General features: G+C 58.0%; 1 protein-coding gene across 12 annotated transcripts in view; it reads right to left on the bottom strand.

The window, feature by feature from the left end:
- KIF19 (kinesin family member 19) overlaps nt 1-12237 on the bottom strand; it is a 29939-nt gene that overhangs the window by 2894 nt on the left and 14808 nt on the right. For 3 of the 12 annotated variants that reach the window (XM_074020310.1, XM_074020312.1, XM_005584837.4), the window contains exons 3-15: nt 11021-11131; nt 10289-10376; nt 9845-9981; nt 8667-8792; nt 8068-8262; nt 6501-6647; nt 5119-5241; nt 3650-3815; nt 2393-2567; nt 2063-2261; nt 826-1096; nt 623-744; nt 9-142 (exon numbers count right to left, since the gene is read on the bottom strand). In XM_074020310.1, coding sequence (XP_073876411.1) covers nt 9-142; nt 623-744; nt 826-1096; nt 2063-2261; nt 2393-2567; nt 3650-3815; nt 5119-5241; nt 6501-6647; nt 8068-8262; nt 8667-8792; nt 9845-9981; nt 10289-10376; nt 11021-11131 — 1994 coding nt within the window. The remainder of the gene's footprint in view (nt 1-8; nt 143-622; nt 745-825; nt 1097-2062; nt 2262-2392; nt 2568-3649; nt 3816-5118; nt 5242-6500; nt 6648-8067; nt 8263-8666; nt 8793-9844; nt 9982-10288; nt 10377-11020; nt 11132-12237) is intronic. The other 9 variants (XR_012426096.1, XR_012426098.1, XR_012426097.1 and 6 more) reach the window with 3 other exon arrangements.

Here is a 12237-nt window from a genome sequence, read left to right as displayed (position 1 = left end):
CTTCTCACCTCTCTGTGCTGAGGGGAGGGAGAGCACTGTTCTGCAGGCGCTGGGCATCAGAGCTCAGTGTCTTCACACTCTCCGGGTCAGAATCTGGGGTCAGCGAGGTTCCTGCTGGGGTAATTTTGGGCAAGGAGCTGTCCTGGGGAGGAGGGAGCCAGGATGGACAGTTAGAAGATTTGGTCCTGGACCAAATCAGCACAGAGTCACAAAGGCTCACAGGGTGACGAGGGTTGTAAGATGGCCTGGGAGCCCCAGAAGGGCAGTGGGCTGGTGTTTGGGTCCTCGGGGATAAGTTGTGGTCTGCTAGGCATCCCCAGTGGCACTGCCTGATGCTTGGTCTCCTGCAAGGGCACCTGGGGCCATTTGTGATATCTCAGATGGCCAGCCCTGACCCTCAGACCCTGGGTGGGAACAAGCGATGCCCAGGAGTGCTCAGGGATGAGGGTCTTACTCAGGCTCGACAAGGCTTTGGGTAGGGTAAGAAGGAAAGGGAGTCAATTCCCTGGGGTGCCAGCCAGCCTGGTCCTGTCCCCTCCAGCTGCCTGCAGGCATTGCCTTGGTCATCAGCCCCTCCCTGGGCACATGTGCCCATGTTCAGGCCACCCAGGCGCCCACCCACCTGCAGGGCCCTGGAGGCCACTTGGTCCATGATGGTGGCCCGCTCCAGGCTGCCCTCCTCCAGTTCCCGCAGGTACACTTCGTAGAGTTCTTCCAGGCGCTGCGGCACAGCCAGGTTGTAGTCTGCCGGGGAAGGGGCAGGGCTCAGCGAGTGCCAGCGGCCCCCCCGCGGGTGGCTCAGATGCGCGGGGGCGTGGGCCCTACCGTCGATGATCTGCCGCTGGCCCTGGATAATCTCGTCGCAGAGACTGCGGTGCTGCTCCAGGCGGCGCACGGCCTCGTGGCGGTGGCGGAGCGCACCGTCGCGGAGCAGCGCGTGCGACTGCATCTCGGTGTTCTCCACCTCGAGCTCGTGCACGCGGCACAGCAGGCTGAGCACCTCGCGCTGCTCCTCGGAGCCGATGCGCCGGGGCAGCGTCTCCTCCAGGCGTCGGCCCCGCACGCGCAGCTCCCGGCAGCGCTGCTCCAGCGCCAGCTGCAGGAGGCGCAGGTCAGCACCTGGCAGCGGGGAGAGGGGTCCGATCCGCCTGCCCAGCCCGTCCTCGCCCCTCCAGCGCCTGGACTCCAGGCATCTGTCTGGAGCTCCAGGCTGAGGCCAACTCTGAAACTAAATCTTGGGCTTTACAATCAGGGACTGCTCCAAGGTGGCCCCTCAGTGTCCACTTTCTTGCCATCCTGACCTCAACCCGCCCCTGGAACCAGCTTGGGGGATAGCTACTTAACCGCAGCCCATGTGACCCCCTCAGGGCTCATGACACCCTAAAGCCCCCCTGGTCTGGGTATGCCCCAGAACAGAAGGCAAAGATCTGTTATTGGGAAAACCCTAATTATTATTATTATTTTTTCTTTTTGAGACAGGGTCTTGCTCTGTCACCCAGGCTGGAGTGCAGTGGCGCTATCCCAGCTCCCTGCAACCTCTGCCTCCCAGGTTCAAGTGATTCTTATTCCTCTGCCATCCGAGTAGCTGGGATTACAGGCATGAGCCACCACACCAGGCTTTTTTTTTTTTTTTTTTTTGTATTTTTAGTAGAGACGGGATTTCCCCATGTTGGCCAGGCTAGTCTCGAACTCCTGGCCTCTCAAGTGATCTGCCTACCTCAGCCTCCCAAAGTGCTGGGGTTACAGGTGTGAGCCATGGCGCCCGGCCTGGAAAACCCTCATTATAACATTAGTTACCATTTTTTGAGTCCTTGGTATGTGCCAGGCATTTATGTAATCTTCCCAGCAACCCCATGAAGGCTGCACCATGGAATGCTCCCATTTTACAGGTGGGGAATGTGACACACAGAGAAGTTAAAGAACTTAGCAAAGTCACACAGGATTTGTGGCCTGAGTTCCCAGGTCTCATGGCTACCCCCACCCCAGCCCCTCCGCCTTGCCTCTCAAACCTGCTCACCCTGTCCCCTAAACCCGCTCTCCCTGCCCCCCAAACCCTGGACACCTTCTGCTTGCACAGCTGCTTCTGCTCGCCCACCAGGGCTGCGATGCTCTCCCGTGCTGCAACCACCTCGGGCGGCTCCAGGATGTCCGGCTGGTCATCGCCTGTGTCTGAGTCCTTCTCACTGTCGTCCTTAGCGTAGCACTCCTTCCGCTGTTCCTCCCGCCATTTGAGGGCCCTGCGGGACTTCTCATGCTTCCAGCTGCCACAGCCCCACCCAGAGAGACAGGGCATTCAGGCCATAGGGGCAGAGCACAGTGCACAGCCACAGCTTATGCTCCTGTGTCCCAGGCACAGGGGTGGGGCCTGGAGGGTCCCGGGCCGGGGGCTTACCCGGCGATGGTGAGCAGGTGTCGGGAGGTGTCAATCTGGACCTCCATGGCACGGTTCTCCAGTTCCAGCAGGCGCCTCCGCACATCCATCTGCTCCTGGAAGGCGCTGACGAGCTGCTCCCGAAGCTGTCCCATGCCAGCCTGCTCACCCTGCCCGCTGTGCAGCTGGACCTCAGCTGCCGGTGAGGGTGGTTAAGGTAGAGGAGGAGGCAAGTTCAGCTAGGAAAGCCTGGGCCCACCTGGGGCCCTCCCCTCCCTTTCTTCCCAACTCAGTGCTCCCACTTCCTGTCCAACTATTTCCTCCAGGAAGACCCCCTAGATTACTACCTCCTCCCACATCCCACTCCCACATTGAATCTTCAAGCTGTTGCCCAAAAGCGATTTCCAGCTCCTTGGTATGAACTGGGCTCCTGCTAACCTTTACAGCACCTCTGTGCCAACAATAAAAAGGGGTGCCCTTAGAAACTTTACTGTCTGTGGCCAGGTGCAGTGGCTCACACCTGTAATCCCAGCGCTTTGGGAGGAGGCCCAGGCGGGCAGATCACCTGAGGTCGGGAGTTTGAGACCAGCCTGGCCAATATGGCGAAACCCTGTCTCTACTAAAAATACAAAAATTACCCAGGCGTGGTGGCGGGCACCTGTAATCTGAGCTACTTGGGGGGCTGAGGTAGGAGAATCGCTTGAACCCGGGATTCAGAGGTTGCAGTGAGCCTACAGCATGCCACTGCACTCCAGCCTAGGCAACAGAGCGAGACTCCGTCTCAAAAAAAAACACACACACACACACACACACACACACACAACTTCACTGTCTGCCCCTCTCTTTATATTAGTAATTATTTTTGAAAAAAGAAGCCTTACTGTCTGTTGGAAAACCATCACAGCAAATATGCAGGTCTATAAGGAAACAGAGCCCATTCCGGTGGTGCAGGCATGACCTCGCAGTCCTACGCCAGAGGCCTTGGTGTGTGCCCTGCACAACTAACTCATTGCTCACATGCCTCTCCCTTGTGGGATCCCACCTACTCTTCCAAGGGGGGTTGTAAAATGGGGTTGTGATCTCTGGCAACTGTCTGAAGCAGAGATCACAACCCCATTTAACAGTCGAATGCTAGGAGGCTCAGAGCTGGTGAGTGCCTAGCCCAACCACCCAGCCAGAAAGAGCCCGATTCTGGATTTGAACACAACATGGCCTGATCCCAGAGCAACGTGAGGCCGCCTGGAGGGGGCTGCCACTCACATAGACCCACAGGCGCACCTTGGATGTGGCGGATGTCACCCCGATCCTGCCGGCCCCGGGCCTGTCCCCGCCCAGTCTGCTCATCAATCTTGCACTTGAGTCGCTGGATCTCGCCCCGCAGGTCAGCGATGATGCTGGTGTACTGGGCGATGTGGTAGGAGACGTTCAGCAGGTTCTGCTTCACCTGCAGGGAACATGTAGGGAGCGGAGGGGATGCAGTCACCCCGGGTGCCAGGCCCTGCCTCCGTGCACTCACCAAGGCCTACCTGCAGGGGCTGCCTTTCTTCCCCCTGCCTCTCCCAGTCTTTCTAGCTGATAGTAATGGCCTCCTTTCCTCCACTTCCGCAACCTCTTGTCACAGTCACTGCTAGAACTCATCAACCTTCAGTAGCTTCCTGAAGGAATGAGGGAACGTCCTCATTCCTCCACCCATTGTTGAAGGGCCACCCCCATCTCTGTTTTTCTCTGGGCTCACCGTTCCTGCATGAACATCTCGCTCCAGTCGAAGACCTGTCCTGCTCTCCCCATGCCCACCACAGATGCTATCCCCTTCCTGCCTGTGGAACCTGTGCCCTCCCTGCTCCTACCCTTCTGGAATGTTTTCTCAGCCTTCAGGGTCCCACTTACAGTCTCCAGAGAGTTCCACTGGACCCCAACAGCCCACCCCCACCTCCTGTTCCTGTTTTGCCCCAGCACCTACCATTGGCATCATTTACCTGCTATTAGTAATATTCTGAACCATCACTGAGCTGTTTCAAGAATGTGTCTCCCATCCCCCATTGAGGGGTTGGAATAAAACTTAAAGCCCTCAGGACAGCAGCTGGCAAGTGTTAGGTGTTGGGAGAATTTCCCTGCATGCTATCATACATGTATCCATTCCCACTCCTCTGCACACGAACAGGCAGAAATGGATTTCTAAGTGGATGGCAAGGGTTCCGACATGCTTACAGACAGGTAAAGACACGGACTTGGAAACTGGGCAGATCTAGTTTCCATCCTCAGCGCCATCACTGACCAGCTGGGAAGTCACTTAACTTCCTTAAACCTTGCTGTCCTAATCTGTACATGGGAACAGCAGTAACACTGCTGCTTTTTGAGGATCAAAGGAGGTAGCATGTGAAAGGGCTGAGAGCAAGGGCTCAGTGAAGCTTGCCTCCTGTGATGACCATCATGAAGAGGTGCTTTGGAAATGCAAAGGTCTAAATGAGCATCTGAAGACGAGGAAGGTAAGAGAAGAGGGGGCGAGGCAGGGGGAGCACAGTCCTGGGACTGGAGGAAGCGGGGACCCTTGGGAGCTCTCGGCTTCCAGGCAGAGGAGCAGGGTTTGGAGGTGCAGGGAAAGTGTACAGATGACAATCAACTAAGGAATGAGGCCAGTGCAGCAGTGGCTGGTTCCAGAGAGTGGGGTGGGGTGGCAGGGATCAGCCCAGGGGCTTGAATCTCAGTCCAGGAAGCTGTGTCCTGGTGGAGAGTCCAGGGGCCCTCACCCTAGTCTTGATGTTCTTGGCCCGGCCGGCGTAGGTCAGGGTGTTCCGGGACTCCTCGAAGGCACTACTCGCAGGACTGATGTGAGCAATCATCACTGTGCGGCTATTTCCTCCCAGAGAGTCCTGGATGGGAGGTGGCTGTGGTCAGTGGGAACTGCCTCCCCAGGCCTTCCTCCTGCCAGGCTGTTCACAATGCCCTCCCTGGCAAGTGTAATCTCTCTCTCTCTCTTTACACTCAAGGGACCCGGCTGCTGAGCGTCATATGGTGTGAGGCTTGGGAGGAGGAAAGCCCTGCTCCAGCAATTACCAGCTGTGTAAACTTAAAAAAGCTCCTTCACCTCTTTAGTTCATTTTTTTTTTTTTTTTTTGAGACAGGGTCTCGATCTGTCGCCCAGGCTGGAGTACAGTGGTGCTATCTCGGCTCACTGCAACCTCCACCTCCCAGTTCCAAGCAATTCTTGTGCCTCAGCCTCCCGAGTAGCTGGGACTATAGGTGCCTGCCACCACGCCTGGCTAATTTTTGTATTTTTAGTAGAGATGGGGTTTCACCATGGTGGCCAGGCTGGTCTTGAACTCCTGACTTCAGGTGATCCACCTGCCTTGGCCTCCCAAAGTGCTGGGATTCCAGGTGTGAGCCACCACGCTGGGTCTTCCTTGCTTTTTAAGGGTACAGTCCTTTTGCAGTTGTCCCCACCTCCCCGGCTTCTAGGTGCAGTCATGACGGCAGCTGATGGCAATGTTAAGTAAGCGGTGACTCTGATATTAGACCAGGGAGGCCTCTGACTGGATCCTACTTCCAGCACTTACTAGTGTGAGCCCTTAGGAACGTTACCTAACTGCATTGTGCCTCAGTTTGCTCATCTGCAAATGTAATCCCTCACACTCATAGAGTTGTTGACAAGATCGAAGGAGCTAACAGAGTGAAGTACTGAATTCAAGAGTCCAGACAGGAGTGGACGCTCAGTGATGCTGCTATAATTTAAGGCCAAGGACACCCCTGCACAAAGGAGGCCACCCCCAAACAGCAGACCTGTGGGGCCATGAGGCTGACTACCCACCTGCACCCCCAAATCTAGACGGTTCTGACCCACACAGCCCTGGTTGGGGGTATCACGTGCTCCTCTCCCTTCCCGTTGCCCAGCCTTTGGTTAGGGTTGCCAGATAAAATATGGGATACCCAGTTCAATTTGAATTTCAGATACACAACTAATTTATTTTAATATAAGAATATCCCAAATATTGCATGGGACATATTTACACTAAAATAAATTTTGCTGTGTATCCTGAAGTTGGAATTCAGCTGGGTGCCCTGTATTTTCATTTGTTCAATCTGGCAGCCTCACCCTTGGTGCCCAGTGCCCAGGCCCAGCTGTGGCTGGTACCTTCAGGAGTCGGGTGAGCTTGCTGTCGCGATAGTTGATGTACTTGTTGGTACCCTTGTCGCTCAGGGCATTGATGCAGTTGCCCAGTGCCAGCAGTGAGCGGTTGATGTGGGCCCCCTCCTTCATGCGCTGCCCACGATTCTGTGTCTAGGGGGCGAGCAAAGGGCACAAGTATGGCCTGATGAGGCCGGGGACTGGGTTTCTCCCCAGCCACCCCATCGATGACCTGGTGATCCTGGGTAATAAACCCCCAAGGACCTTGTGGCCATCCTCCCGCCAAGGCCATTGAGGGCATCGGAGAAGGTTAAGAGACCCGGAGGCCTCTGAACAAGAGTGATGGGCTGACAGCTTCTGAGGAGGGCTGAGATGGCCGGCTCTCCCCAGGGCAGGTGCCGTGGCACAGCCTGACACACAGTGCCATGGATGAGACGGGAGCGAGGTTGCTTTCCAGGCAGTCAGTTGGGAGCCAGCAGAACCACAGGCACTCCAGAGGGTGCTCCAGGGAGCAAGGAGGGAAGTACATGCACACGCATGCAGAATGTGCATGGTGGCGGAGGGCAGGTTCCTCTCCTTTTCTTGGGCCTGCAGGAGCATGTCAAAGCCGAGGAGGCCCTTCCTGCAGCCCCCCGTAGGAGGTGGCTCTGCCCAGCCTGGCGAAGCCAGGACCAGCTGGCTCCAGTGGCTGAAGGGCACTCTCCTCCCAGGCCTCTCCTCTATATGCCTTCCAGGAAGCCCCCTAAGCTTTACTGGATGGGAGGGGTGAGTTTCTTGAAACTGCCCCATTCAGATCCGACCCCACATGTTCAAACACGAAAGACTGTTCATTCTTTCTGGTGCTGTCATTCCCCTTGCATTTGTTCCAGTGTCAGCAATGGTGACATCACCCAGCCTCATTGCTCAGGTGACCCTAAAACCCCCAAGATTGCCTGCTCGAGGGAGCCCAGACCTACACCAGCGGGGTGGTGCTGCCACCAAGGCTGCAGAGCCCAGCAAGCAGGGCTTCATGGGAGGGGACAAGGATGCTGCCACGAAGCCAAGCTTCATGAGAGGGGACAAAGATGCTGCCAGAAATGGGTGACGGGGACCTTCTCTTCATGATGTGACTGGCTGGGTCGTCTCCCAGGATGTCCCAAGTCCCCCCCAGTCAGGGGATACTTGTCTCTCCCTGCCTCCAACTACTCCTTTGGGCCCATTCATTGTCTTCCCGGATCTCTCTCCTAGGGCAGCCGGTCTCCTTCCCTGGAGAAACCCCCATCCTCCTTCCCCTTCCCACAAGAGCCCCTTGGCTCTTCCTGGGATGCCCTACCCCATCCCCCCCCACCCTGCTCCTCTGGGACGTTCCTCACTTCCTTAACCCAGGGGTCTCCACTCATCCCCGCCACCTCACTGTGACATCCTCCCCGCTCCAACTCCTAGGAAGCTGAGATGCCGGTGTCCCTGTCCCCACCTCCCAAACTTTCTCCCCTGTTCCTGTGGTGCTGGCCTCGTATGGAAGTCACCGTCCCTCCCCTCCGCTCCTCCCTGGGTCAGCCCTCCCTCCTCCGCCCAGCCCAGGTTCCAGCCTCACCTGGGAGGCGCGCTCCGAGCCAGCCAGGTCGACCATGAACAGGCGGCCCTGCCGCACCTCCTGCAAGATGTTCTTGACCCGGCTGCGCTGGCGCACGGCCACCTGCAGCACCGCGTGGGAGCGGGAGGACGTCTGGTTGGCGGCCGTGGGCTCCTGGGTCCTCTGCCGGTTCCCCTTCATCAGCAGCTGCATGATCTGGGTGGGAGGGAGGAGAGGCAGCTCTTAGCGACTGCTGGAGATGCTCCAGCAGAGGAGCCCGAGGGGGCTGGCAGGGAGGGTCCTACTTCTGAGCAGTTGGGAAAGGGCAGGCTGGAATGGGCTGGGCTCCATGCGCCAAGAGGCCTGGGGTGAGCTCGGCTCTCTGGAGGACAGGGTCTCTGGGTAAATGGAGAGGCAGTGTTGCCTGGTTACCCTCCCAGGGTCAGTGTGGTGGGGGCATTGGGGCAGGTGTGAGTCCCCTCCTTGCTGCCACTCAGGGTTCTGTCTGTCCCAGCCTCAGCTGAGGGGGCAGCAGCTCCCTGGCTTCAGTCCCCGCCCCTTCTGCCCCTCAGGCGGTAAGCTTCCTCTCAGTGGCTCCTGGCTGGCCATACAAAACTCGCCTCCTTGGCATTGATGGTGGAGACTTCGGTGATGCCGGCCACCTGGATCACCCCCTTGGAGTCCTCCCGCAGCTCCAGGTAGCCCAGGGAGGGGTTCAGCAGGTCCCGGATCATCTCATTGTAGATCTGATGGGACAGGTGGGGGAGGGATGGGGGAAGGGAGTCTAAGGCAGGAGATCAAGGTCAAGGCCGAGTCCCCTTTCCTTTTGTGCAAGAAAGGGACAAAAGTTCACACTTTCTGAGCCCAGGCTCCTCTCAGAAGAGCCCTGACTAGGAGGAAAGGCCCTTTCTTTCCTATGGGGTCAAGGGCTTCAGCATCCACAGGAAACATCGGGCTGCTGGAGCCATGGTTACAGGAGGCTTCAAAACCAAGGATCACTCCTTTCCAGACAGGGTGGGCACCGGGCAGTGCCCTGAGTTTGAATCCCCACCCCCTCACTTACTGTGTGACATTGACCTACTTGCATGCGGACCTGACCAATGACCAGAACCCCCTTCCCCCACCCGGTGAGGAGCCCTGTTCATTGCTAGGCAACCCCTATGCTCTTTCTGGGGGCACCCCCACCCCATAAAGCGAGTCTTGCTGGCTGAATCAACACCTTGTTGGCCAGCAGCTGCTGGTGCTCTGCCTCACTGCCTCCTTAAGATGTCACCCAGGAGATTATCAGCTCCCAGAGGAGCCAGACGAAGTCCAGCTTCCCACCTCTTCTGGACTCTGTGTGTTTCCCCAGCCCCTGATATCCCATCACTGTCTGGTGATAGTACTCCCACGGGGTGGGCACCAAGAGGCTGTGGCTGGGTGGCAAAGGCCCATAGGTTCCAGCCTGTATGTGTATGTTCAGTTTTCACTGTACCCACACACAGAGTCACTGGAGGCAGCCTGGCAGGGCAGACAGGGTCTGCTCTAAGGAATGGGCCCGTGAGGATGGTGAGGTGAGGTGGTGAGCCTGACACAGGGCAGAAGCTGCAGGGTCCGGAGTTTGAATCTCCACCCCCTCGCTTACTGTGTGACATTGGTCTAGTTGCCTAACCTCTCTGATGAGCCTGCAATGTTTATAAAGTGGAGCTCACAATAGGCATGTGGGAGGGCAGCAGTAATGAGCGCCCTGAGAAGCTGCCCAGTGACCAGCCCCAGGGAGGTGGGCCAGCCCCATATGAGCCTAGGCCGGGGGACTCACCTCCAGGTAGGACATGGAGACCTCATACTCCATGTCGTTGCTGGTCTCCTCGATGGCACGGAAGAGGTCACTGAGGGTCCGAACGTAAATGCCAGGCTCCTGGTCTGTGCCCAGCATGGTATAGGTTTTCCCACAGCCTGGGGCAGAACAAGGTGGAGGGTGACCAGGGTGGAGTCGGGAGGGAGGCCTTGCTGGGCAGGCACTCCTGGAAGCCAGGGTTTGTCCTCCAGGCTGGGCCCTCTCAGATGGCCAGGGAGGTGGTGGGGAGCGGGGCGGATGATGCCCCTGGCTCGGGATGGGGCTTCTGGGGCTGGAGGGCCCTGGGTGAGATTTGGAGCGACCACATCCTTGATTCCTGTCCCAGCTGGGGTCGGACTAGTTGGAGGGTGACGGGGATTACAGGAGCATTGCGGTCCTCGCCCACAGTCTGGACGTTCCCCTCACCTGTGGGGCCATAGGCAAAGACAGTGGCATTGTAGCCTGAGATGACGCCTTCGATGAGGCTCTTGGTGGTGGCCTGATACACCATCTCCTGTGAGGAAGGAAGCCTGTCAGGGGCTGGGACACAAGCGGGGCACAGCACAGGCACCCACTAGCTCGTCCTGACCTCTGATAGGAGAGGCTTCTGTCCCTGGAGCCCCAGCCCCAAGGTGAGTGGGGGTGGGGGGTGGGGTGGGGGAGGGAATGTCTCTGTTTACACTCACGGTGGGGGACACCAGACTGAAAGAGAGCCCAGGACACCTGAGACGCCTCCCTGCACAGCTGCCTCCTGGCCCCCAGCCCTGAGGATGCATCACATCTGTTCCTGGAAGCATCCCACAGATGGGCAAGATGGGGGTCCCCGAGGAGGGTGTCAGCTTCGCCAAACCCACCCTCTGTCCCTGTCCTCGCACCAGATGGCCTTCAAGCTCCTTTTCCAGCTCGGTAGGAGCCAAGCGAGGTGTACTGTGTAGGGTGGTGTCTGAGTGCCAATGCCAGTGCATCCGTGCAAGAAGCCGGGTGTGTGGGCCTTGTGTGCATGAGAACCTTCCTGAATGGGGAGGGCTCAAGGAACAGAGGGTGAGCAGGTGGAGTGGAGGCTGAGGTTCAAAGGCAGGGACCCTGGAGGGCCCCTCCTGAGTGGGGCTAAGGGTGGGGAGGGGCTCCTGCATGTCTCCAGCCCAGGCCCTCCCTCACCTGGGTGGCAGTGAAGTCAAAGGCCACGTCGAACAGGTAGGACTTCTCCCGGGAGCGATGTGCTCGCAGGATGTCGTCGGGATCCTCCATTGGGTCCATGAGAACCACCATCTGCAAAGGTCCCCGGAGGGAGGCCCACGGTCACCTGGGATCCCCGGGTCCCCATGAGGTCAACCCTCAGGGATTAACAAAGTTAACCCCTTTGTTGATCAGAGTTAACAAAGCCCGTCTGGGCTCTGACCCTAGCCCAGGACGTGGGCAAGGGATGGGAGGGGCCAGAGGCCAAAGTCCAGGTCCCAGGTCCCACTAGAGGTAGGTCTCAGAGCCACAGCCCATTCCTGTCCTCTTCAGCTTTCCCGTGTCGGGTCAGGCTCGCCATCACCTGGCCTTGGATGCCCAAAGGGGACACCTTCCTGACAACAAGCAATTACCCCTGCAAGGCCGGTGCAGCCCTAGGGGAGCAGAGCACACACAGGTGATGCCCAGGTTACCACGAGCCCAGACCCTGGGGGCCTGCCCCTCACTGCAACACCACACCCCATGCTGCCTCTGCCAAAGAGGAGCAACAGCAGAATGGAGAGCATCTGTCAGGGTTCATTTTGTGTCAGGACCTGTTGCAAGCACCCACACATACAGTGTCTTTTATTTATTTATTTTTAAGACGGAGTCTTGCTCGTTGTCTAGGCTGGAGTGCAGTGGCGTGATCTCGGCTTACTGCAACCTCCACCTCCTGGGTTCAGCGATTCTCCTGCCACAGCCTCCCGAGTACCTGGGACTACAGGCGCATGCCACCTGTATTTTTAGTAGAGATGGGGTTTCTCCATGTTGGCCAGGCTGGTCTCAAACTCCTGACCTCAAGATCCACCCGCCTTGGCCTTCCAAAGTGCTGGGATTATAGGCATGAGCCACCATGCCTGGCCTCACACAGTCTCTTAACCCCAGCCATGACCCCAGGCTAAGGCCAGCTATGACTCCCAATCAGGGTCCAAAGGAGTCACACCCCCCAGGTCGTCACACATCAGCAAGGGGAGACCCAGGGTGCCAACCAGGCTCTGAGTTCAAAGTCCACTGACTCCTATCCTCCTCCTACAGCCCTGCCTGCCCTGCCTCACCCCTTCAGAGCAGACCCTGGGGTAGGGCAAAGAGTTGCAGGCAGCTGGGTGAGGGGCGAGGTCAGCACGCTGGGCTTGGGGAGCTCCACTTGCGACTGAGAGGGG

Source organism: Macaca fascicularis, chromosome 16 (assembly GCF_037993035.2).
Source record: "Macaca fascicularis isolate 582-1 chromosome 16, T2T-MFA8v1.1".
NCBI lineage: Eukaryota > Metazoa > Chordata > Mammalia > Primates > Cercopithecidae > Macaca > Macaca fascicularis.
This window is presented reverse-complemented; position numbering and strand designations above follow the sequence as displayed.